This window comes from Armigeres subalbatus, chromosome 3 (assembly GCF_024139115.2).
Source record: "Armigeres subalbatus isolate Guangzhou_Male chromosome 3, GZ_Asu_2, whole genome shotgun sequence".
NCBI classification, from domain to species: Eukaryota; Metazoa; Arthropoda; class Insecta; order Diptera; family Culicidae; genus Armigeres; species Armigeres subalbatus.
Window position 1 is genome coordinate 74,145,316 of NC_085141.1, and position 26,568 is coordinate 74,171,883.

Below are 26,568 nucleotides of genomic sequence, written 5' to 3' on the forward strand. Positions count from 1 at the left end.
TCGATCTAACCAATCGTGTGTCCGTTTATCCGAGGAATGACGAAAGGAAGCTAGGAAGGACGAGATCCCGGTCGAACTTCTTAAACACGGAAGTGAGCAGCTGCTTCACTCGATCAACAATATTATCCAGAAATCATGGCATGATGAAGAACGGCCTACTGGTTGGTTGGATGGCCTCACATGCCCAATCTATAAGAAAGGGCACAAACTACCGTGTGCCAATTACAAAGGGATTACCCTTGAGGAGATATCGCTTGAGGAGTCTTCGTCGGCGAATACTAGGCAGATTTTCGTGATGACCGATCAAAGACATTTATTATAACGTTCTAGCGGTTTCCGGAGACGAGCCAGCCTAGGGCTAAAAGTCTCCTTAATAAAGACATAAAAAAAACAAAAAACCTTCTAGCGGCATATTAATTTTCATTTTCTATGTCATGCCATGTCAAACTTCCATGATTCTACTTTTTCTCGAAACTTTTCCAGATGACAGCACTGATTCGCTTTGACGCAGCCGAGCCGCGCTGTTGCCATCTAGTGGCGACGGACGTGTGCGTGAAATCACTGTTTTTTGACATGGAAGTATAGGAAGTACATTTTAAAATGCTTTTAAAATGTTATTGACAGTGATATGTTGAAAACCAGGGTAAGAATTTTGAAAAACTACATGCTAGGCTCCTTATCTACAAATGTTTTTTTAATCAAAATAATTCAACTTTCGTGTAACCTATATAAAAGTAAATTAAATTTCTAATCCAAAAAGTTGCGCAATTTTCGGCTAAAATATGTCTTAAGCTTTAATAAGCATTTTAAAAGTGACGTCCCATATCCCTTGCCGGGTGAAATGAAAAACCATCACCCGACCCCCTTTTTGTTTTCTCGCTTTCGTCAGGGCCAATAAAGGAACCGCTCTGTAGAGAACATATGATATGAATCGAAAAATATATTCGGCTACATATGTAGAGAACATATGATATGAATCGAAAAATATTTACGATTCATATCATATGTTCTCTACACGCTCCTACACGCCCGTTTCAAATCACTCAGAGACTGAGTGAAATTGTATGGTCCAATGCACCGAATGAACACAATGACGTTTGAGACGGGCGCTGTTTACTAAAAATGAACACTTGCATGAACTCGATGAATGAAAAAGTATTCATTCTTAGTAAACAGCGCCCGTCTCAAACGTCAATGATGAACTCGGTGCATTGGACCATTGCTGTCTCTTTTTTTCTCACGAAAATCTTACTCATTTTTCGTAAAAAGTGGAACTACTAAAATATTGAGTAGTTCCACTTTTTACGAAATTTCCGTGGGAAAAAAGAGACGGCAATACAATTTCAGGGCTGGTAGCGATGAACGCCGTTCAAAATAATGACTTTAGTGACCACCGATGACGAAAAAGTGAACAAATAGTGACGTTCAATTGCAAAAAAGTGACCACATAGTGACTTTTGTACAGTCTACTCTCTACATCTCGATGTTCTATATCTCAATTATCTCTCCCTATGTCGATGGTTTCCTCAGTCACTTCAATCTACATATATTTGAGCTTTCTACATCTCGATTACATCCCTATCTCGATAACCTCCCTATCTCAATATCCCTCTATCTCGATGTGTTCTGATCATATTTTGTTCAGGAATCACTCTCCTTATGTCGATATGTTCAAATTTTTAGGCTATTAGACCATTTGAAATTTTTATCTAGAATGCTATCTGAAATCAAGAAAAGGTAAAAACAACAAAAGCATGAGGATTACTGGTACTGGCCACGCCCATCTTCATCGTAAGGAGGGAGAGGATGGAAGCACTGGCCTGACTGAGACACTCTCATAAGTACCACAGATTGGATATTGAGGATGGTATTCGTTGGATCAGCCAGAAGCTAGCTATGTAACCATGATACCTCATATTAAGTAACACACCACGAGAAGGAAACTACCCGGTGTCAGGGAAACTGGTAGTGAGTTACAAGTTGCGTCTCGAAATTATGTTGAACATTTCTCGCTTAACTTTTCAAAAGGACCTAAGTAACATTTTTTTCATGAATTAATTTGAGTGCTGCAATCAAAAGCTTTCATGTTGTTCTGTTGATTGCGCTATTCAAATTAATTAATGAAAAAATGTTACTTAGGTCCTTTTGAAAAGTTAAGCGAGATTTGTTGTTTCATTGATACATATTTCCTTAAATTAATATATTACTACCAGATTCACATTTGACAGTCTCTGAGTGATTTGAAAGGGGTTTGTATGGGGGCGGTTCCTTCATCAGTGCTGCCACATGGAAAAGTTTCGAGAAAAAGTAGAATCATGGAAATTTGATATGGCATGATATAGAAAATGAGAATTAGAATGTCTCTAGAACGTTTTAAAATGTTTTTAGTCAAACCATTTTTAGTTTGTGGTCAGCAAGCTCTATACCGCAGTTGAATTTTTCCCCAGATACAAGCAACTTTCCCAACTTCGGAAGTAGTGCTCTGAATTTGCCTAAAGATGGGCTAAACAACGCATCAATTAGTTTAACAGATAAAACTTCGGAAGAAAGTTCGGTTCGGAAGTCCCGACTTCCGAATTTTAGGTTGGTGCTACGCCGACAATATTCAATTATGACTTTCAAAGTACTCTCTTTCGTGGGAAAATGGGACTACACAAAAGATATTTTAGTTACTAGATAAAGATTGTCGCTGTCGTCTCTGTCCGGAACATCTTTTGCTGAAGAGGATAGGGGATCTAAATGTCAATGAAGGCAAAATACATACGATTTGACAGTTTAGTACCACACATGTTTCGGACAGCAGAACAAAAGGAACCGAAGCGACAATCAAGATCTTTTTATGTACAGGTTATCCGACTTGTCAATATCCCCAACTCAGCCATCTTGGATTTTTGTATGGAATTTATTCTCGTTTGTTTACGTTTTGCACTGAAAATGTATGTTTCCCCCCCGCGCTGGTTATTCCCATCTACTGACGAAGTCGGATAACCTGTACATAAAAAGATCTTGGCGACAATCTTTATCTACACGCCCGTTTCAAATCACTCAGAGACTGAGTGAAATTGTATTGCCGTCTCTTTTTTTCTCACGTAAATCTCACTCAATTTTCGTAAAAAGTTACGTTTTACGAAAATTGAGTAACTTTTCCGTGGGAAAAAAAAGAGACGGCAATACAATTTCACTCAGTCTCTGAGTGATTTGAAACGGGTGTGTAGTAACTAAAATATCTTTTGACTACACATAAAAAGGAATAAATATTTATTATGCATAATAATGACTATATTTTATTTACAAATGATTACCTTGTAGGCATAAAAACAGGGAAAAAGTGCTAAACTTATGCTTTTTATGCATCAAATTTTACTCCTTTTGTGGGTAGTCCCATTCTCCGCAAAAGAGCATACCTTAGCATACTTTCAGTTTTGCGTGTACCGAGTCCGTTCTGTATACGGTAACACCGGAGTACTCATTTTAGGAGTATATTTTAAACATATTTGAGAATATTGCCTATACGTCATAAAATGCGTACTTTGAAACCATTGTTGGAGAGTATTTTTCACTCCTTTTAGCTCGCCTTTTAGTAGTAGTATTTTGGAGAAAAGAAAATTTCATAACCAAACTGCTGACAAGCGAACAAAAATAGTGCTGGAAAGGCAATTTCATCGAGCTGGTTGGTTTATATTCCTAATTTGCTTATAGAAAAATAACTGGAAATATATTTAAAGGTCTTCGCTATGAGATGGTCGAAATGTCGGATGGCCCATATTGGCAACCAATCTATCTGTATGCAGTATATTTTGGACTTTGCCAAACAGGTGAGTTGCTTTTGAATTTGGAGAACACGTCTGGGATTTAAATGCTCAAACAATGTTTTCGATTAATATTTCCGTTTGCAGCTTGATGTTGACCCCCGTACCTGTGTCAAATACTTCTTAAAGCGCATTCAAGTAGCAGAACTCGACTACAAGAAGCAGTTCCGATGGGCGATCAAGGCATTCCAGGAAGGGATCGCGAAGCAAGCTCGGATAAAGAAGCAATAAGCTACCGAGGAGCAGAAAAAGGAAGAACGGGAAGCTCGTTTTTGCCCGGGAGGTTTTAAGCCAATAAAGGTGTCTTCAAATCCCTCCCCGAAGTGTTGAAAACGTGTTTCGAGATGCCCGACATTGAAATGCTGCTGGAAGTAACGAGCACTCTGCTCGCTATTACTTAAAATGTTGTATAGATTCCGGAATGTGGGTTCCGGATCACATTAATTTGAATAAAATAACTGCATTTATGCTCTCATCTTGGCTCTCATTTATTATTATAGCATGGAAAGAGAGAATCGTCTTCCCTTTTAAAAAAATAATAATTTATAATAAAGAGTAAAAAGTATACATTTTTGCTTTTGTTATTGGTAGTAAAAAATACGCATTTTTTAGTTTGAGAAAAGAAGTAAAAAGTATACATCATTTGACGTATAAGGAATATATTCATAAATGAGTAAACGAAATATACTCCTTTTAAGCGTAGTTCTAACACAGACAAACAGACGTAACAGCTTGAACATTTTTCTAAAAATCCATCGCTCAACTCCTCTACCACCATCTTGCGAGCATGTTACACGAAGCACTATTTCGTATGACATTGTCACCAGGAGGCGCTGATGTGAAATGTCGAACTCGAAGGATTTCGATGCTAGCACCTCTAGTTGTGAAACGCACAATCAATCAAATTCAAATTGATCATTGAAATCATGGTCGATAGTAATTTCTCCAGTGTTACTTCTGTTTGTCTGTGGTTCCACTTTTCCAGCATTATGCGTACTTTATAGTCCTAAAAGAGTATATTCTGATTACCGTGTAATGTCAAAATTTGATGGATACCATGGATACTGACAACAGATATTTTAGTTACTAGATAAAGATTGTCGCTGTCGTCGCTGTCCGGAACATCTTTTGCTGGCGAGGATAGGGGAGCTAAATGTCAAAGAAGGAAAATCCATACGATTTGACAGGTATGTACCACACATGTTTCGGACAACAGAACAAAGGGAACCGAAGCGGCAATCTTTATCTAGTAACTAAAATCAAGCATAATTTTCCATAATCCTTTGCAGAAAGTTGGCAAAACTTTTTCTAAAACTGTTTTAAAACTAAATCTTTTTTCAACACTTTTTTCCGCTGGCATGCATCATTACATGACACGTAATAAGCGTGCTTCACAGTAAAGCTCAGTTCATTCAAATTCATTGTGAAAAACGATAAAATTATACATACACCGGTATGCTACACGTACGACGGTGTACATTGGTCGGTTTTCCATAGTGCACGATTGACGCAACTGCAGTTTTGTTTTGCTTTTTTTGTTACATAGGTCGCTCTTATTTCCCATATGTTAAAGCGACGTATGTAACAGTGAGACTTCAAAAATAGAAATTTTTACATACGTCGATTCGCAAAAAGATTGAATTAAAGAATTTTAAGATCTGAAATCAGTAAAATCGATGCGTATTATATAAAGCCGCGTGTGATTGTCACGTTGTATTAAAAACCCCGTTTTGTTGACTTTTGTTACATACGTCGTTATGAAAAATTATGCTTGAAATATCTTTTATACTGAAGATGCCGCAATGACGTATGGCATCACTGGTCTCGACCAATGACAACAGATACTTAGGTAAAGAAATCCATATTTTGTGTGCGTGACATTCGTGTAAAAGCTTTCACTACTGCATTTAGGAAGCCCTCATCCACCAATACATTTGCAGTGATTCTTTCTCACCTTCCAATGCATTCCATACTCCACACTGCACACGCTCGTCTGGCTCAACTCAAATTTGGGTCAGTTTAACTCAAAATAGGAAAAACTGGCTCAAGACAAAATTGAGTTCATGGCCTTGAACTCAATTTTGAGTCATGGTGTAAGATATTTAATTTTGAGTTATATCTACTCAATTTCATAAAATCGAATATTTATGAAATTGAGTTTGTCAAACTAAAAGAAGCTCATTATTATCATTTTTTGTTTTCAAAGCAAAAAATACAAATTTTATTTACGTTTATTAAAGTGAATGAATACATAAATTGAAAATAGCTTATATAATTATAATAATGTCGTATAAAACTCGGCATGAAGGAGTCTTCAGAATTTCCGAATCGGCCAATTTCATTTACATCTCGGGGGGATATTTTAGGTTCCAATTCTGCATTGTTTTGCGCCGAGCATCTGGCGAGTCTTCACCGGTCTGTCCGACGTCTTCCAGTAACATTGGATTTTTCTATTAGGTCGTCCAGTCATTAACTTTCTCCAAAATTCATCAATTCGCTATCCGGAAAGTTTGGAAGTAACTCTATAAATTCGAATCAACAAAGGTTATTATTTAACTTTATTCATGAATATGAAACATGTCAGAAACTTACTCTTTAAGCAGAAGTGACCGCTTCTTGCCATCTTTGCTATAAGACCACTCTTTGTCTTGGCTATTACCGTTGCGAGCAAAGACGATTACCGATACGGAGATGGCGAGTTTTATTTCCGATATCTGGCCTATAGGATGGGATGGAAAACATTCTCGGGTCGAGTGTATCTGTTGTGCTTGTCACACAACATGTATCTTATGCAAAAAACGAACATATACAAATTAATCCAATAAATAATTGTGGAAATGGTAATAGAACACAAGTTGAAATGCAGGCCAAGTTACAGTTGAAATTGTAGAGCCATTGAAGAAGAAACCTATATGAGTAATTGAACTGAATGTGAAAAACATACAAGTTGCTGACGTATGTTGGCTAAACTTACCGAGAAACTTACGTATTTTAAATTACTATATTTTCCCACTAAAGATTTTCACTCATATAAAACGTTTAGATTGAGGTTTGGACTTCGCCATTTTTCTAACAGTTTCTCGGTGAACTCAGTTTCATATTTTAGCCTTTTTATATTATTTTGAGTGACAATTACTCAAATTCAATAATTCTCAGTTACTCAGCGTTTGACGTCTCAGAAGAAGTTATGAATTTGAGTTAAATCGACCCAAAATTGAGTTCAGCCGGACGAGCGTGCAGTAACATAGAATCCACACGATACACACATTATTAGTGCTGTCAAATGAGAGCTTGAAGCAAGATCTTTTTATGTACAGGTTATCCGACTTGTCAATATCCCCAACTCAGCCATCTTGGATTTTTGTATGGAATTTATTCTCGTTTGTTTACGTTTTGCACTGAAAATGTATGTTTCCCCCCCGCGCTGGTTATTCCCATCTACTGACGAAGTCGGATAACCTGTACATAAAAAGATCTTGGCTCGAAGTTTCTCCCTGTCCTGCTCATACCCGTTTGTTGACAAAAAAGAACAAGCAGGACGGGAACAACCGAGCTGCTCATTGGACAGCACTATTGTGAACATCCAATCCCATGAAAATGCAGAGCCACAAACAAGATCTTTTTATGTACAGGTTATCCGACTTGTCAATATCCTCAACTCAGCCATCTTGGATTTTTGTATGGAATTTATTCTCGTTTGTTTACGTTTTGCACTGAAAATGTATGTTTCCCCCCCGCGCTGGTTATTCCCATCTACTGACGAAGTCGGATAACCTGTACATAAAAAGATCTTGGCCACAAACACAATCTACCTACTAATTTTTCCACATTTTCCGCAACGCTCCTTGGTGGAAAAAATTCTACCTACCATTAGTCGATAAGGTTTTCACAAATGGTAAAAATCATCTTAAATACATATTGTAATGAAATGTAAGGGAAAACTATTCCCATTTTTGTATTTTTCACTTACCTGCTTTCAAACTTCTACAAGGTCCTTGCTCTGAATCGGAGGGACCCAAATCATCGCCATCACTGCAACTCGAAAGCAATGGTAACAGTAGCCATCATGACATAGAACTTTGGATGCAGTTATCGAAATTTTTTAAAGAATCGGCACTTAGGTGTACCCAATTTCTAGGCCAAAATCCACATCAGCGGTTTTCTTTTACTTTGGGTATACTCCGCCACACCACCATTCATTAATCATGAAAATTTTTATCGACGTCCGCTAGACGGCGGACTTTTCACGGCTACTTCCTTCGACCGGATCAACCGGTATAAAAAATGGAGAAAAATATGCGCACTTTTCGTTGGTAATAAATTAAACGATTTCCACTACAAGTAACATACTTTCAAAGGCAAGTAACAAGTCCCATTTGAAGCGCACTTTTCAATTTTGTTTTCTATAAATTATTGCGTATAAAATTGGGTGTTTCACTTTTTTCTTCTTGAATCAATGGAATCCTCAATAGTGCACCTGAGAAAGGAAAAACGACTCTTCTTTTCGGCGGCAGTCCGCGCTTTGAAAGCTTGAATTTTCTTTCACTACCACAGATGACCAGCCGAATTCGTGATCGCGAGCGCGACTGCGAAGCTAATGCCTCCCTTCACTCCTATGGGGAAAATGCTGGCTATCTGTCGGCAAACTATGCAAACTATGGACGCAAATACATGGACGATATCCACTTCTCTCATTTGCACTAGGCAAAAATACCGTCGGAACGTCGGACGGAAGAATTTTGAAGAAACCGAAGAAACGCACCCAAACACAACAGTGTTGCCCAGTTTACATTTTTGAAATTTCTTTATCAAATCAAGCGTTTATAAAAATAAGGACGTCAGCACGCATAATGAAAAACGATTGCAGTCAAAATTACATATGCGTTATTGTCACTATTCACTTCATTGTAAGCTTGCAATTTTAAGCTTGATTCACCATACCAACCCTACATTAACACCTACTGTTAATATATAACATGCTGTCGATGTGTAATTGTTTTTTATTTATTTATCATCAGACTAAGGCCGGAGTGGCCTGTGCTGCACAGGCCTTCTTCTTCATTCAGCTCGGTTCATGGCTGCACTTCGCCAACCACGCAGTCTGCGGAGGGTCCGCAAGCCGTCCTCCACCTGATCGATCCACCTTGCCCGCTGTGCACCTCGCCTTCTTGTTCCCGTCGGATCGTTGTCGAGAACCATTTTCACCGGATTACTGTCCGACATTCTGGCTACGTGCCCGGCCCACCGCAGTCTTCCGATTTTCGCGGTGTGAACGATGGATGGTTCTCCCAACAGCTGATGCAACTCGTGGTTCATTCGCCTCCTCCACGTACCGTCCGCCATCTGCAACCCACCATAGATGGTACGCAACACTTTCCTTTCGAAAACTCCCAGTGCGCGTTGGTGCTCCACGAGCATCGTCCAGGTCTCGTGTCCGTAGAGAACTACCGGTCTTATAAGCGTTTTGTAGATAGTCAGTTTGGTACGGCGGCGAACTCTATTCGATCGGAGCGTCTTGCGGAGTCAAAGTACGCACGATTTCCAGCCACTATGCGTCTCCGAATTTCTCTGCTGGTATCGTTATCGGCGGTCACCAGTGAGCCCAAGTACACGAATTCTTCAACCACCTCGATTTCGTCACCACCGATAGAAACTCGTGGTGGGTGGCTCACATTGACCTCTCTTGAGCCTCTTCCTATTATGTACTTCGTCTTCGACGTGTTGATGACTAGTCCAAGCCGTTTAGCTTCGCTTTTCAGTCTGATGTAGGCTTCCTCCATCCTCTCAAAGTTACGTGCCATGATATCAATGTCGTCGGCGAAACCAAATAACTGGACGGACTTCGTGAAAATCGTACCACTCGTGTCAATCCCTGCCCTTCGTATTACTCCTCCAAAGCGATGTTGAATAGCAGACACGAAAGACCATCACCTTGCCGTAACCCTCTACGGGTTTCGAAGGGACTCGAGAATGCCCCTGAAACTCGAACTACGCACATCACCCGATCCATCGTCGCCTTGATCAACCGTATCAGTTTATCCGGAAATCCGTTTTCGTGCATTAGCTGCCATAGCTGGTCCGATGTGTAATTGTATAGTTCTTCAATTGTACATCTATCATGCATCCCGAGATAAACACTCAGAGCAAGATTACCGGTGATGAGTTTAAGCCGTTTGGCAAAAAGATATTTTAGTTACTAGATAAAGATTGTCGCTTCGGTTCCCTTTGTTCTGCTGTCCGGAACATGTTGGGTACCAAGCTGTCAAATCGTATGGATTTTCCTTCTTTGACATTTAGCTCCCCTATCCTCGCCAGCAAAAGATGTCAGCGACGGACAGCGACGACAGCGACAATCTTTATCTAGTAACTAAAATATCTTTTGTTTGGCAGCGCAATATCATAACTTGACACTTTACCGGTCGCTACTAAACGCGCTGCTATAACAGTAGCGCGACTGACAGGTGACCAAATTTAGTAGCGCGATAAGAGCGCTGTTATTTCATGAACTGTCAACTATCAAACGTCACCGGTACGGAATAAAGCAACCAAATTGGGTCCAAAAGCCCTACCTTGTTTATGGTTGCAAACGATAGTGCATCGGTCAAGAATACTTGAATCGTTGTTATAAAAATTCTGGTAAAATTATAAATCAGTAAAAATTATATTTTTGTGTTTAAGATATTTTAAGGCAAATTTTGGGCTGTGCAACATTTCAGAACGAATGAACCATCAGCCCAAAACGTCAGCCCCATATATTAACTGTCAAAAGTTGAGTCAAGTGCCCTGCGGTGTTTTGCTAGTGCGTTTGAATCCGTACGTCAAACAAGACCGAAAATGTCGAGGAAGCATTTTTCATCTATTTTTCAATTTCAAATTAAACAATGTTCTTTTCGATTTTGAGGCGAAAGAAAAACTGACACGTGCAGGATGATTACCTTCATCGTTCCCTGAAAGAAAATCGAATATCGATTCTTCATTTTAGGACCCAATTGAGAGCCGAAAATAGTGACCGATACGGAAACGAGTGACGAAACTAAAATGAAAGCGCTGCGCGGGTGATTAAATGCTCGCGACTGATAATGATGCTCAAAAAGCTTATGGGCGCGCTGCATACGCAATATTTGCTTGCGCGTTACCACCGCAAAGAGCTGAGCGTTTGGGTCTGTCTCATTTGGAGAATTAAACTTAAAAGTGACAGTTCGAAAATTAAAAAATCACCCCGTTATAAGAATGGCTGGTGCTACCCAGCAATTCCAATAGGACATCGATGGAAAATGATTCGATATCTGTCAAAAGTAATCTTGCTCTGCGAGCAGGGTTATTGGTAATTATTGAAATGTCACTTTTAAGTTTAATTTCAGTTTAATTATTCAATTGAGACAGACCCTTGATGCTCTAACGCGCACTAACACTTTAAATACTTACCACGGTACAGAAGCCTAATATTGTCGATGCAGATGAAATCAAGAACATGTATGAACTTGTCTCACCAACGTCGCTCGACTGAAACGTCGCTGGTCACTGGCGACCCTTTCCAGTAAGTGCTCCAGCGACGCAGGAAAAATCAATGCGTCGCTGCAGCACCAAACTGGAAAGCGCTCGCTGGTTGAGCGACGCGACGGTCCAGCGACGTTTCAGCGATGACTCGCATAGACAATAGTGATCTACCGCATGCCCAGCAGCAGAAACTGTAATGAAAAAGACACTTTCTGCACCACCATACAGTTTCATTATTTTCATCTCTTCACTATAATTATAAACAAAACTGTACACGCTCAAATGAATTCAGCCATTCTCCGAGTAAAATGATAAGCAAAAGTTTTTGTTCCCTTTTATTTTTTTGAATTAATTTTTTTATTGCATAACATTTCTAGAACTGCAATATGAAAATATATACTTGAGAATCGGTATAACATTTTAATTAATTTAATAAGCAAAGCTATTGTAATTTTATTGTTTTCAATTGTTATTTCATCAATATAATAAATCCATGAAATATTCCAAAATTATATTAATACAATTACATTAGACGGATTTCCAGATCATCCAAACCGAATATTGCGCATAAGCCCCAAAATTTTATTCCCACCTTTGGGTTTCCGCGCCAAGCACTCAGCGCCAGACTCGGCGACAAGGAGATAGTGGTCAAGTTGGTACTCCTGATTTTTTGACAACTGATGTCGTTTGGTTGTGTGAGTGCACCGGTGTCAAAAAATAGAGCTTTTAGCTAAAAATTTAGTTGTCAAATGCACATTTTGACAGCAATATAGATGTATGAGTGAATGAAATGTGCAAATGCTCTATCGCGGAAGCAGTCGCTGAAGACAAGTGTCAATGGTTTCAGTGACGAAACGAAAAGTTTCAATGCAAAAAGCAATACTTTAAAAATTTGTTTAGTTTTTGGATGAGCAATACTAAACATAAGCGAACAATAAAAATATAATAGAATGTATTGGTAACATTTAAATATATTGTTATTTTAATGGACGTACAATAAAGATCTTTTACAACCGTGAACATTTTACAATAAGCGTACAATAGTTTGTATTGTTTGCCACATAATCTATTGTATTTCAATGGGTTATGTCATATTGTACGTGGATTTCCCTATTGGACCCGACCGTTCGAAATAGTCGCTCCTTGAACGGTCGTTGGAATCGCCGTTTTCACCTTCACACCGGTTTTCATATTAAAATCTGTCAAAACTGGCAAGTCTGCTACGTGTTTTTTACTGTTTCCCTCGGACTTCTCTTTCTTTTTCCGATGTTTTGACATCTGTTTTGATAGGCAAGGAGCAAAAAACAAGGTAATCTACCAAACATTTATTGAGTTTGGCAAACCTTGCTGCAAAAGGGAACGTTTGAAATAGTCAAGTGAACCGACCTTCGAATCCATTGGTCAAGTAAATCCACAATACAAGTTACTGTAAATTTTTATCCGGGCGATCAATCAAGTAAACGGGATGTAGAAAGCGCGTTTACATATTCGCAAAACATATACAGTAAGCATTTATCCAGCAGTAGGCATCCAACTCGCAGTCGAGTCAATACAAAATTTGCAAATTTCGAAAATAATAAACACAAGAATTAACAAATTTGATGTTTATTAAATAATCAGAACTTATTTCAAATATCAATTATTACAAACACCTCGTTTTTATCATGCTCCGGCTTCTGGTTAATCTGCATAGCCGAATAGGTAATTGCTTTAACCTCGGTTCCCTGGGGATGCTTTCCAAGATCGAATTCTTCTCCGTAGCACCGGCAAACGATGTGGAAATTTTCCGGCTCCATCTCAAACTTCATAATTTCCAATTTTTTGCAAATCAGAAAAGGTTCAGCCGAAAAAAGGAACAATAGCTCGTCTAAAAATCGAAACAGTAAATTTTCCAGATCATCCGTAGGGTCGGTTTGGATTTCGTAGCATTTCTGTATTTCAACGGATGATAGCTCCGTCATGTAACCAAACATGGCCATGCCACATTGTTCGAACGCTTCCTTCAATGATTCGCCCCATGCGTGCAACCTGAAGAAAATGATAATACAGTTAAGTTCATATAGTTTTTCATAATTTTTATGTTATATGTTAAATAACTCTCTTTTAAGGGTTAGTTTAAAGCTCGAAATAATTTTCCTTCGGGTTTTGGTAACCATGTATTTTATATGGGTCTTTGAATTTCCGTGACTGCATTCCTGAACCTAGCTTTTTTGAAAACACAGGGAGAACAAAATCGCAGATAAGATTCGCAAACTACGAATCGACCCTACGGTAGCCTTACGGCTCGATGTCCACGTAGCGTCACTTCAACTCTGCGTGCCCGCGGCATTTAAAATACGCAGATGTGCATCGAGAAAAAGCGCTACCGCAGCGTCGTCGCGCCGATGCACACTTGCGTTATTTTAACGCTGCGTGGGCATCGGGCCTTAAAATACATAGGGTCCAAAATCAACCGGAAAACATTCCCGGAATGTAACATAGTAAGACCAAACTATAAAAGTACTTACTGTACGTCAGCAGTGTGATCCAAGTCTGTGACATAAATTAAACAATTTATTAGCATCTACATGACAATAAAAATAATGTGAAAATTCACTCACATTCATACTTGACCTCCGGAATGATGTGTTCTTTCGTTTCCAGTGTCGTCTCCATGGGGATGAGTTATCTAAATCCATAAATAAAATCTCTATTTATTATTAAATCTAATTATTACTAAATCAACCTTTCTATTGGCTGAATCGGTTTCCTTTCTTCTTTAAAGTTGGTTTATAGTTCGGGAAAAAATCCAGGATTAATTTTTAATTACAAGATCCCATGAATCATGTATTTTCGAGAGCAAATGGTAGCAAAATCTGCAGACAGGATACCCAAGCTGTAAACATAGCTGTATATGTACTATACTACATCCTCAAGGATGTTCTCGATCGTCTAGAAATCTGGGTATGATCATTTAGTAGTTTATCAATAAAACATCCGAGGGCTGAGTTTCAAAATGTGTTTGATGGTGGACTTCTAATGCAAAAGTTTTTCCACAACTCTGTATCATAGTTCGATTTTTGAATTTACTGGCATTTACATAGAACGACAACGGCCAACGATGCATAAACTTTGCAGTCTCCCGCGGAATGGTAGTCCGAAGCACTTTCTTCCCCCGTAAGAATATCCACAAGGCCACATGGAAATCACCTGAACAAGTAACGGAAAACAAAATTCGTTCTAATCGACGGTAAATTCTTCTCCGACATCACGAACGTACGCACTTAACGCAGTGCGAATATTGAATTGCAGTGCGCTCAAAACTCTCGACGGTGTATAACACGCGTCGGAGTCGTCCGTCCATTGGGCGGCTACAAGATGATAGACTAGCACAAGACTACGCGCAGCAACGAAAGAGCAGCTAGTCGCAGCATCTCTTGAAGATGGCTGGAGAGATATTCGATCCCCAACGTGCCCACACATCATCTATTCATCGACTTCAAAGCCGCATATGATACAATCGATCGGGACCAGTTATGGCAGCTAATGCACGAAAACGGATTTCCGGATAAACTGATATGGTTGATCAAGGCGATGATGGATCGGGTGATGTGCGTAGTTCGAGTTTCAGTTTCGTGTCTGCTATTCAACATCGCTTTGGAGGGAGTAATACGGTCAAGGGACATTGATGTACAGTCGGGATTCGCTGGTTGGGATCTTAATACTTGGGTCACTTTTTAGTTGGGCCTCCGCTGGTTGGGCCATGGCCCAACTAAAAAGCAACCGTACGTCAAAATTCAATGTAAACGCGGAAAACGGGGTTGGGAATCACTGGACATCATTTGTGATGTTCAAGTCGAAATACACGTGTTCAAATGGCTGTCAGTTGGCCCAACTAAAAAACCGAATTCGTTAGTTGGGCCGAGGTCGTGGCCCAACCAGCGAATCGCGACTGTACATTGATGTAAGCCACCCACCACGAGTTTCTATCGGTGGTAACGAAATCGAGGGGTTGAAGAATTCGTGTTCTTGGGCTCAATGGTGACCGCCGATAACGATAGCAGAGACATTCGGAGACTCATCATGGCAGGCTATCGTACGTACTTTGGACTCCCGAAAACGCTCCGATCGAATAGAGTTCGCCGCCGTACCAAACTGACTATCCGGTAGTTCCGGTAGTTCTCTACGGACACAAGACCTGGACGATGCTCGTGGAGGACCAACGTGCACTGAGTTTTCAAAAGGAAAGTGTTGCGTATGTCGAGGAGGTGAATGCACCACGAGTTGCATCAGCTGTTGGGACCATCCATCGTACACACCATAAAAATCGGACGACTGCGGTGGGCCGGGCACGTAGCCAGAATGTCGGATAGTAATCCGGTGAAAATGGTTCTTGACAACGATCCGACAGGAACAAGAAGGTGAGGTGCACAGCGGGACCGATCAGGTGAAGGACGATTTGCGGACCCTCCGCAGACTGCGTGGTTGGCGAAGTGCAGCCATGGACCGAGCTGAATGTAGAAGACTTTTATGTATTGCACAGGCCACTCCGGCCTTAGTCTGGAATTACTATTAACGCATTTGCCCAAAACTACACGCGGCGCTCCCCAGAGGAAACGACGCACCGTACTTTTTGCTGCCCGTATACTTGATTCTTATAGAGCTTGCTGATGTTTGATCTCCTTTCTCTTGTACGCGCACAAAATGGATAGGATTTGTTTTCATCGGGAAACGCTTCGGAAGCGTTTCCCGATGAAAACAAATCCTATCCCCATAAAGCTTACTGACGTTAATCATCTTTCTCTTGCGCGTGCAAGAGAAAGATGATTAACGTCAGTAAGCCTTATGGAAAGATAACATTGCGGCGTTTCCTAGGGTGCGGTTGTTCCCTCGGTTGTTCCTTTCGAATGGGATACGCCGCGTGGAATTTTGTGCAAATGCGCTTTTGGAAACATTATGTGTGATGGAAAGGTGGAAATGAGTTGCTGTCAGTTACTGGGTTTTGCGTTATGCAACGTTTGACGAACATTGACTCCGTCCCCAAGAAAACGCTTCGGTTGCTGCTTTGTTTGAACGTGTGTGAAGTTGTTCGAACAACCATTTGACTGTGGGCAGCTCGGTTGGAAAAAATTAAAACGGTTTGATTTTGGTTTGAGTTGTCGGGGGTGGAGTCAAGGTTCGCCGAACATGTTTGAGCATTTGTAGTGAAGTTGCACAAACCCCCATATATTTTTTGACGGTTGGTGCTCAAGTTGGCGCTTCGGTCGTTCGTGTGTGATATTGTTGGTCGAATGAATTGATTGTTCGTGCCGGTGTTGTCAAAACTTGATGGATGTTTGAATAAACGAGAGGTGGAGTCAATGTTGGTCAAAGTGCTTGACCGTGTGTACATTCCATTAGGGCCTGTTCAAATATTACGTTACGCGAAAAATGTTGTTTTTAAGAACCCCCACCCCCTCGTAACAATCCGTAACAATTTTCAGAACCACCCCCACCCCTATGCGTAACGCGTAACAAATGCGATTTTTTTAAAAAGATCCTAATTTTAGTAGAATTTGAAGGACGGTGCCATAAATTATTATCTTTTGTATATTTCATGCTTTTTCAAAGATAATGAATATTTTTTGAATTTTTAAAAATATTTTTCCCTTTGGAAATAACTTGTTACGCGTAACAATATTTCGAAGGACCCCCATCCCCTATATCTTGCATAACAAAGCGTAACAAAAATCAAACAACCCCCCACCCCTATTGCGTTACGTAATATTTGAACAGACCCTTAGGAGCAAGCCAGAATAAACGCAATTTAAAAGACAATTTTTGGATATGGATCAATTCTTGCAAACAGCTTGGGTAACATTTATTGTAATTTATCCTATAGGAGTATACTCTTTCATTGATTATGAAAATTAATTAAATGTATAAGGGTCTGTTCAAATATTACGTAACGCAAGGGGGGGTGGGGGTTGTTTGTTTTTTGTTACGCTTTGTTACGAAAAATATAGGGGGTGGGGGTCCTTCGAAATATTGTTACGCGTAACAAGTTATTTGCATAGAGAAAAAATATTATTTTTTCCAAAATATTCATTATTTTAAAAAGCCGAGAAAAAAGCATGAAATATACAATAGATAATAATTTATTGCACCGTCCTTCAAATTCTACAAAACTCAGATCTTTTTCTAAAATATCATTTGTTACGCGTTACGCATAGGGGTGGGGGTGGTTCTGAAAATTGTTACGAATTGTTACGAGGGGGTCGGGGGTTCTTAAAAACAACGTTTTTCGCGTTACGTAATATTTGAACAGGGCCTAAGACTAATGATTTTAGCTGCCAAAAAATCGACCAGAATGAATCGATTCAAAAAATCGATTAATCGGGTTTAAAAAATCGATCCACGAAAAAACGGATTAAGATCGCCCACTCCTATTAGTTTTGTTTGAGCTTTGGCAACACTGCACATGGAATGATTCATTCGAGATTTACATTTTCGGGATAAATATCTTTTTTAAATACTATACGGAATAATTTCTATTTGTAATTAATATTATTTAGAATATTCTACTTACTCTTTAGTGAAGAAAACCAGCTATCTAATCGCTTATTGTAGAATTTATTTTTAATTTAACCACGTTATTAACGTTGCTTTGACTGAGGAAGTTTGTAAACAAGAACCCTTGTGTGAGAAGTGCAGCCGATTGGTTTGTTAGGAACAATTCGACATTGCCTATTAAAATAATTTAAGTGAGTAATAGAAACAGAGTGACTTTTACAAATTATTATAGTGTACCTGTATTTGTTGAACCAAGCACTTTATTTTGTACCATAGACCTGTGCAGGAGTTCATCAAATTCACTCACCTGATGGATTTTGACATTTGAGCGGGTCGTCTTCTCGAACAAAAGTTCATTTTGCGTTCATTATGCGACCCGCTCAAACGTCATAATTTCTTGGGGGAGTTCATTTTGCGTTAGTCTATTATGCTTTTGAAATTTTTTTGCTTATTTAAATGCCATTTTTTTTTTGTATTTCTGGATTTTTCCTAGACATTTATTACGGCAACACTGCCAACATATAATCCACACCAGTTATCATATGTTCCACAATCCTTCCATTTTTTGACGTTTCGACGAACGTGAAAGTGAAATCAAAACATCTGCATTTTCGATTGTGAGTGATGGATTGTGATGAAATTGAAAAAAGCATAGCAAATAAAATTTGATTGTAATAATGAAACCAGACATCATTGATCGTGCTTAGTTTATAAGGGAGTTCATCATAAATAGTCGCTCTTTAAGGAAAGGACTAGTACGCCAGTGTCTTAGTATACACCATGAAGAAGCTTACGGGGACGTTCCGGAGTACCCAGTGGGATCCGTACCTGTTGATAGCGCAAATTGTGGCATTGCAAGCCCTTCTCTACGTCAGTCTTGGCACGATCATGTTTGTGATGGATCTTTTTGCCGAGGCGAATCACACACTGGACCACCTCTTCGAGTATCACGTAAGTGAAGTTGATAAACAGCGGCCAGTTTAATGCTATGATATGCCCATTCCCGTTTCGGTATTCGTTAGATTGATACGTTTTTGCATCTATGTAATAAGAATAACTATTCTCTTATTTTACCCTGTAGGAAATTCACGTCACCGACATTGGTGGACGGTTGGTAATATTCGCATTCGTACTCAACTCCTTGTGCGGTTCGGGTCTGCTGTGGTTCATAGTGCGCCGCACCAAGCTCTGTCTGGATTTCAGCGTGACGTTCCACTTCATCCATCTGGTGGTTTGCTGGTGGTACAACAGCGCGTTTCCCTCGACCATCAGCTGGTGGATGCTGAATGCGGTTTGTACGGCGCTGATGTGCGTGTGCGGTGAGTTTTTGTGTCTGAAAACAGAACTGCGAGAGATTCCCGTTGGATACTCTGCCCTCAACAACAAAGTTGATCTGTAAAGTCTGATACCTAATCGCTTTCAGTACGAGAATTCTTTGAGTGTGAATGTGGAGTGGATTTATAAGGGACGTAGTAGTATGCATGAGTCATTGCTGTTAATATTTTGTGATTTATAATTCATGTAAATACACTTTCAAATAGTCGATTTGTTCAACTTTTAACAAAGTTGAATCAAATAGGACATAATTAGTTCAGTAGGAAACCCATCTCACCTGTTTTATCAACTGTTTTAAAAAAGCAGTTTTAATTTATGTTTGCAGTCTTTTTTAAAACACTAAATTTCAAGAAAACGCAATTTGTTCATACCTAATAGTAGCTTTTTATAAATAGGAATAAAAGAAATCCAAATGCAAAGTTAGTGTCCGGAATATCTGCGGGAATACTATTGATAGAGTTCAAGATATGTCGATTCACGCTGTTTGAGTCTTTCTTTTTGTGAGAACCATTTTCACCGGGTTACGGTACGACATTCTGGCTACATGTCTAGCACACTGCAGTCGTCCAATTTTCGTTGTTTGATGTATTGAGTAACATGCATGAATACCATCATCTTGTCGTAACCATATGCGTGTTTCAAGGTGGACTCCAGAATGCCCTTGTACTCAATCCATCGTCGCCGTGACGCTTGGAGGAAGCCCGTAATACCATTTGACATAATGCCGTTTGGTTTTAATAAGTTCAAAGTCTTAGGGCCATTTGGCATTTAAACTATTTGGCATGACGACCATTTCGCATAATGTTTTGGGTACCTTAAAAACATTTGGCATAACCGTTGTTTTGCATAAAATTGTGTCAAGTAAAGTGGGTCGTTTGACATAATGGTTATTTTGCATTATGATCACAAAAAAAGGTTAAGCATGTAAATATATCGCGTCAGCTATTTATACCTAAGGTGGAAGCCCCACCAGCGCAATGTAGGTAACGCGACCCCGGTAAGGTTGCTTACTGAAGCATCTCAAATACACCGAAAAATGGAGAAAGAAGCAAGAGAGAACGTTATTTTTGGGCTATGATTGGATACTCGGTACCCGGAATGTCAGGACCCTAGATGAACCTGGACGCGTGCACCGCTAAACAAGAAGTCCGGTGGCCTAGACTCGGAAAACGTGAATGAGAACTGTGGATTCTACGACCACGAACACTGCATTTAAATATAACATCTACTACTACTGCGGCGGCGAAAAGGAGAGCAAGAAGTTGGTTTCGTGGTCAAGCAGTTGAAGCGAGTAATGCGGTGGAAACCCATTAGCGAACGGATCTGTGTGTTGATGATACGAGGTAAATTCTTCAATTACAGCTTGATCAGCATCTACGCACCGACAAACGATAAATCCGACGACTTGAAGGACACGTTTTATAAATTGTTATCGGAGACGAAAACGCTCAGGTCGGTAGAGAGGATTTTCCGTCGTATAATCGGTAGGGAGAGCCTTCACTCCGCTACCAACGACAACGGCCTACGGCTAGTAAATGTCGCTGCTGCCAGAGGGATGGCCATCAGAAGCACCTACTTTGCAGAAAGAACATCCGAAAAACACCCCATTGGTGAAACTTGCAATCAGATAGACCATTTTGTGGTAGATGGATGTTATTTTGGATGTTATCCGTGTAGGAGTCAACGACGATACAGGATCCACAAACACCAAACTGTTAATGTATAGCAAATTAATAATTGATTTTTCATTCATTATCTGAACATCGAACAAGACAGACGTGTTCTATGGCTATATTCCCACAACCGGAAATGATCGCTAATGAGAAGATGATGTTATTCCTCAGCCATAGCCAATCTGGCCAATTTTCAATTGCAAACAATGAGAAAGGATTCACCGCTAAATGTACCTTGTTGCGAGTAAATCAAATCCAATTCAGTCCAAATCTAATACAAATCAAGTCCAACTCTAATCCAAATCCAATCCAAATCCATTCGGAATTCAATGTACATCCAATTCAAATTCAATTCCAATTTCAATGCAAATACAAACTAAATCCAATCCAAATAAAAATCATATTTAAATATATTTCAAATTCAATCCAATCCAAATGCAATCCCAATTAGCATTAGCAATAGCATTGAGCATTTCGCACAAATTCGTAGGTGGTACAAGCCAAGACTATTGTATGAGAGTAGCATCACTTTCATTCGTTACCACAGAAATTGATTTGGGACTCTATCACTATCTCTTAGATGGAAGCAATGCACTCTCCAATAGTCGAGATCTGTCCTGGTCACGTCCTTGCGAATACTGAGGAAGGAGAAGGATGGTTAGTTGGACACCTACTTAAGAAAGATGTAGAATACACCCCATTGGTAGGAATCGTTTTGGTAGAACGTGAAACATAGATAGAACGCAGATAGAAATACAAAGTAGAGAAGGGACAAGCCTGGAAATGCACACGACCTCCTGCTTATAAGGCAGAAGCGGTAGCCATTAGACCCCTGAGCTCGTCTTCCAATCCAAATTGGATCTAAATCCAATCCGATGTCAATGCAAATACAATACAAATCCAATCCGCATCCAATCCAAATCCAACATTAGTCCAACTCCACTCCAAATCCAATCCAAATCAAATTGGAGTTCAGTCCAAATCCAATTCACATTCAATAGCAAACAATGAGACAGGATTCACCGTCAAATGTAGCTTGTTGCGAGTAAATCGGTTAAGGATGAGTGCCCCAAAAATGAGTGAGTTTTTGTAATTTATTGGTCTGAATAAACGCATTTTAAGCTTAAAAATAGTATTTTGATCACAGCTTCAGAGCCCATAGTCCGATCTGGTCAATTTTCAATAGAAAGCAATAGGACAGGTTATCCATCGAAAACAACTTGTGTTCCGTCTTCGATCTAAGGGAACTAGTTATAACGATCGTCACTACGGTGTTCTCAATTTAATTCTGTTCTGATTCACACACCTCACGGACAGGACACTATTCGTGACCTCGGGACGATTAACAGAGGAAATTATTACTAAACGGCATTGAGTTTCGTAGAAATGGTTTATAAATCAGACCAAAAAATTACAGTCGACTGGTTTATTCGCGCACAATCCAGCTGGCAAACTAAGCTGATCTACCAAATTTGCTGTTACTATTAAATGATAGAATTCGGTTGAGCAGTAGAGGAAACCGCCAAATGTTGAACGGCTAATTTTGTCGCCTATTGTTGATCTCTCATAAGAAATACACGTGCGTTCAACAATACGCGAAGAAATTAGCCGTTCAACATTTGGCGAATTACCCTAGTACCTAAAATCAGCGCATGTTGGATGCTGCGAATTATATCTCCGAGAATATTTACACTCGCACGTATCAGTTATGCTTATGTGCATTGCCAGTGGGCCAAGCTTCAAAAATACTATATAAATTGGTCGATACTTTACATACCGGTCACATTTGAATACGCGGTTGTAGAATATACGATTATACATTGTAGGTATGAATAAATTAATGGAAAGCTAAACCGTTATAGTTAATTAATTACATTAACATTAGCCTAAATAACCATTGTCGCGACCAGATCAATCAAAGTTCCTCATCGGTGCTAATGCTGCTACCTCCGAAAGACAATCAAAGTAGAGAGCAGTTCTACCCGCTCTCTGACTTGATTGTCATCGAGAACTGCTTCCTCCGGCGACATTTCGACCAGCAGGGGCGGTGCCACCCGCTTACACGCTGCCTAGCAATGCCACCGAGAACACGGACCTACTCCTGTAGGTTCTCCGCTGCTTGGACCTACTCCTGTAGGCCCTGGTCCAGAAATGGGCACGACGATGTGGTAGTCTCCGCCCAGGTGCACGTCCCACATTCGATGCGCTTAAACAAATCGGCCAAAAATTCCCAAAATTCCAATCCAAATCCAGTTCAAATCCAATTGGAGTACAATCCAAATTCAATCCTAATCCAATCCAAAATCAATCCAAATCCAATCCAAATCAAATCCATTACAAATTCAATCTAATCCAAATGCAATTTAAATCTAGTCTAGTCCAACCTCAATCCTAATCCAATCCGAATCCAATACGAAGTCAATCCAAATTTAATCTAAATCAAATCCATTCAAAATCCTATACACATCCAATTCAAATCCAATCCAATCCAAATCAAGTCCAACTGTAATCCAAATCCATTCGGAATTAAATTAATGTCCAATCCATATTCAATGCACATCCAATTCAAATTTAATCCAAATCCAGTACAGTTTCAATGAAAATACAAACTAAATCCAATACAAACAAAAATCATATTTAAATAACACAGCAAATAATTTTGAAAATTCAACGATGTGTAAAATTAAAGCCCATCGCATCAAACGAATTAACATTCGATATTCAAATAAATTTGATTGAATTTTACAAGCAAGCACCGTTTAAATTTATTTCGATTTAAAAGAATAGTGAGATCGATTGAATGTTACGTTTATTTGCATGCTCCAAATATGTGCATGAAAATACATTTAAAATCACAACATATTTTTATCTGTGAAATTTCAAATTCAATCCAATCCAAACGCAATCCCAATTGAATCCAAATTGGATTTAAATTCAATCCGTGTTACGTAAGAATGGAATTGTGAGCCCCTGATCATAAGTAGAATTAGAAATGTGGTTTATTTGTGTGTGAATTCATCTTCGGTGTTGTTTTGCCTGCTAATCAAATAAAACAGAAACAATGAAGCGGCAGCACGGGAGTGACGGAATTGAAGTTTCCGTTGCTTTATAAGTGAAACACCGAAGATGTAAGTATTTATTTATTATGTTTAAAGTTCTTTAATATTAATATTAAATAAATGTAGCTTTATAGCATGACGCAATATATTGTGTATTTATTGCCGCGCTGAAAGATCGGTGACTTCTGTGCTGTTCGCAACAATCCGATTTCAATGTAAATACAATACAAATCCAATCTAAATCCAAAATTAGTCCAACTCCATTCCAAATCCAATTCACATTCAATGCAAATCTAAATCCAATTCAAATTCAATTTAACTCCAATCCCAAATGCAATCCAAATCCAAACCAAATTCAATGCAAATCCAAATCCAAATCAACTCCAATTTAATTTAATCGAAAGGCAATCCAAATCCAATCCAAACTGAATCCAAATTCTATAAAAATTCAATCCAAATCCAATCCAGATCTAATTCAAATCCATTCAACTCGAATCCAAATCTAATCTAATGAAAATCCAATCCAATTTCACTGCAATTACAATCAAAATACAAATCCTATTCAAATCTATTCCAAATTTCATTCCAATCTCAATCCAATTCAAATCCACTCCAATCCAAATCTAATCTGATTTCAATGCAAATACAAATAAAATTCAAATCTATTCCATATTCAATAAAATCCAGTGCAATTCAAATTCAATCCAATTCCAATCCAAATCTAATCTACATTCAATGCAATCCAATCCACCATTCAAATCTAATCCAATCTAAATCCATGCATACCAAATCCATCTCCATTCCAAGTCCATCCCAAAACCAATCAAATCCAATCCACGTCCAGTTCCAATCCAATCCGTATCTAATCTGAATCCAGTGCAAAGTATCACATGTATTCGATATCTATGAAAGTTATTAAATTCGTTTGTAAATCGCATCTAATCAAAATGTTTTTGTTTTCCAACTCAGTTAGCAGTATAGTTTTAAGGTGAAGGTGGGTTGAGTACCAAAACAAAGCTTCGATAGTATTGGTACAGTAAAAACTTTCATATACTGTAGTGGTATTGGTGTCGTATTTATAAAAAACAAAGAATATTAGTAGGGTGGTTCAAAAAACGACCCAGCACCATCACGCTCACTCGATTCCGTCCCATGCTCCGAGTGTCCTAGAAAAACCGATTTGAACAAAAACAAAAACTAGAATGGGAAACTAAACCTTTTATTACACTGATTACGGCGCTTTCCCTCCAAACGCTGGCGAAAAGAGAACCCACATTGCTGAAAGCAACATTCCAGAGACTTCAGTGAACGAAAAACGCACCGCAGGAAAGATCCATTGATTACGTAACGCAAATATAGCATTTTATACTCACCCTTATGTCACACTTTTTGTATAAAGTATCTGCCCCTGGTACGATAGTGTAGACTAGACTAGACTAGAAGTATCTGCCCCTGGTGCGATAGATATCACAGACAAATTCTGGGTATTTTGTTGAATTGCACGTTTCACTGATGCCTTCTGAGAAGCCTAATTATCATGCGAAAGAATCGCAACCTCGATTAAAATCGACTCCCAACTATTGGAACGACCATTCAATATGGATTGTCTATGGAGTTGAAGCTCTTAAATATTTCATCCCGTCATATGGTCTCCCCCCTCGCCATCGCCCAATGACGGAGTGCCAGAATCAGAATAATGTTAAATTCAACCTCGCCATATCAACTGTCATACAAACCTGAAACGACCTGCGCACGGTAAGCCTATTCAAACCAGCCCAAACCATTGGATGACACCCAAATTATATGACTGAGCGTGGCGAAGCAAAATTATTTTTTGAGCCACCCTACTTATTAGTTTGCTTCTGCCGGTGCCGGTGCACCGCGGTGTTTACATTCGCTCCGCGATCAGTTTTTAATCGTTTTTTTCGGGCAAATCTAGCAGTTTATACTAAGTTTTCGGTTCAAATAAGTGACTGATTTCAAAAAGTGGTGTTTAATTTGCATTCTATCAACATTTCGGGCTGCTCATGTGCGGAGAAGTGAGTAAAAACTTGATTTTTCCAATGCCCTTTGAGAAGAAGGGAAGTGCAGTGATGAACCCAACAAATCGCGGACGGCTATTAAATTGGCACGAAACTGCTAATTTATGCTACAATTCGAGCCGGAATACATAGGATTCATTGAAGAAACATGTTCATTATCACGGGAAGTAAGGAAATATGCACGGCGTCCAGCAACCACCGTGCGCACGCGTGCCAAGACAAGCAATGTATTCGAGTGTTGCCTGTCTTGGCACGGTGGTTTCCATACCACTAACCAAGCCGTCCACAACCAGGGCGTTAGGCAAGAAGATTCACGCTTCGATTGTGTGCTGTTCAATAGATGGTCTTCCTTTCTCCCTTTCACCCTCTATCGCTTCATACTTGTTCGCGCCCTAGCGAACGCCTTTCAATCTAATGATTTTCAATTATCTTTCGATTATCTACTCCCTCATACTTTGAGTAGAAATGACCGATAAAGCCGATAAACAAATCATTCACCACAATTACGGTCGTAAAATCTGTTTCAATCTAATTAAAATGCTATATCATTTCTCCGTGACACCTTTAAATTTCAGTCCTCAGTCTACTTCCACCGAAGCCTCCATTTTTCTTAGCACTTCGT

At 39.3% G+C, this 26,568-nt stretch overlaps 4 protein-coding genes across 4 annotated transcripts in view; 2 read left to right on the plus strand and 2 right to left on the minus strand.

Moving 5' to 3' along the window:
* The window catches only part of LOC134219633 (transcription factor E2f1), a 57,230-nt gene extending 48,841 nt beyond the window's left edge, over positions 1 to 8,389 (minus strand). Inside the window, exon 1 of the mRNA XM_062698422.1 lies at positions 7,780 to 8,389. The gene's annotated coding sequence lies outside the window, so the exon portion shown is untranslated. The remainder of the gene's footprint in view (positions 1 to 7,779) is intronic.
* Positions 3,687 to 4,178, plus strand: LOC134224666 (hsp90 co-chaperone Cdc37-like). Its single transcript, XM_062704154.1, has 2 exons — positions 3,687 to 3,815; positions 3,897 to 4,178. Exons 1-2 carry the CDS (start codon positions 3,735 to 3,737, stop codon positions 4,038 to 4,040), a joined length of 225 nt encoding a protein of 74 aa, XP_062560138.1. The 5' UTR covers positions 3,687 to 3,734; the 3' UTR covers positions 4,041 to 4,178.
* A 4,506-nt stretch (positions 8,390 to 12,895) lies between the features above and the next one.
* LOC134219635 (protein archease-like) lies at positions 12,896 to 17,993 on the minus strand. The gene is made up of 4 exons (XM_062698429.1): positions 17,854 to 17,993; positions 13,907 to 13,974; positions 13,814 to 13,838; positions 12,896 to 13,334 (listed from the first exon to the last, which is right to left on the minus strand). The coding sequence occupies exons 2-4, from the start codon at positions 13,959 to 13,961 to the stop codon at positions 12,935 to 12,937; spliced, it is 480 nt and encodes a 159-aa protein (XP_062554413.1). The 5' UTR covers positions 13,962 to 13,974; positions 17,854 to 17,993; the 3' UTR covers positions 12,896 to 12,934.
* On the plus strand, positions 17,902 to 19,591 carry LOC134219634 (protein SYS1 homolog). Its single transcript, XM_062698428.1, has 3 exons — positions 17,902 to 18,028; positions 18,331 to 18,788; positions 18,919 to 19,591. Exons 2-3 carry the CDS (start codon positions 18,618 to 18,620, stop codon positions 19,234 to 19,236), a joined length of 489 nt encoding a protein of 162 aa, XP_062554412.1. The 5' UTR covers positions 17,902 to 18,028; positions 18,331 to 18,617; the 3' UTR covers positions 19,237 to 19,591.
* Positions 19,592 to 26,568: the final 6,977 nt, after the last annotated feature.

What these genes read in the sequence shown, in the direction of transcription:
- LOC134224666 (XM_062704154.1), top strand. Translation starts at nt 3,735, where the DNA reads ATGAGATGGTCGAAATGTCGGATGGCCCATATTGGCAACCAATCTATC. An exon ending in TTTTGGACTTTGCCAAACAG is followed by an intron (nt 3,816 to 3,896) that starts GTGAGTTGCTTT and finishes TTCCGTTTGCAG; the next exon opens with CTTGATGTTGACCCCCGTAC.
- LOC134219635 (XM_062698429.1), bottom strand. Translation starts at nt 13,961, where the DNA reads ATGGAGACGACACTGGAAACGAAAGAACACATCATTCCGGAGGTCAAG. An exon ending in TCCGGAGGTCAAGTATGAAT is followed by an intron (nt 13,839 to 13,906) that starts GTGAGTGAATTT and finishes TTTATGTCACAG; the next exon opens with ACTTGGATCACACTGCTGAC. An exon ending in GATCACACTGCTGACGTACA is followed by an intron (nt 13,335 to 13,813) that starts GTAAGTACTTTT and finishes CATTTTCTTCAG; the next exon opens with GTTGCACGCATGGGGCGAAT.
- LOC134219634 (XM_062698428.1), top strand. Translation starts at nt 18,618, where the DNA reads ATGAAGAAGCTTACGGGGACGTTCCGGAGTACCCAGTGGGATCCGTAC. An exon ending in ACCACCTCTTCGAGTATCAC is followed by an intron (nt 18,789 to 18,918) that starts GTAAGTGAAGTT and finishes TTTACCCTGTAG; the next exon opens with GAAATTCACGTCACCGACAT.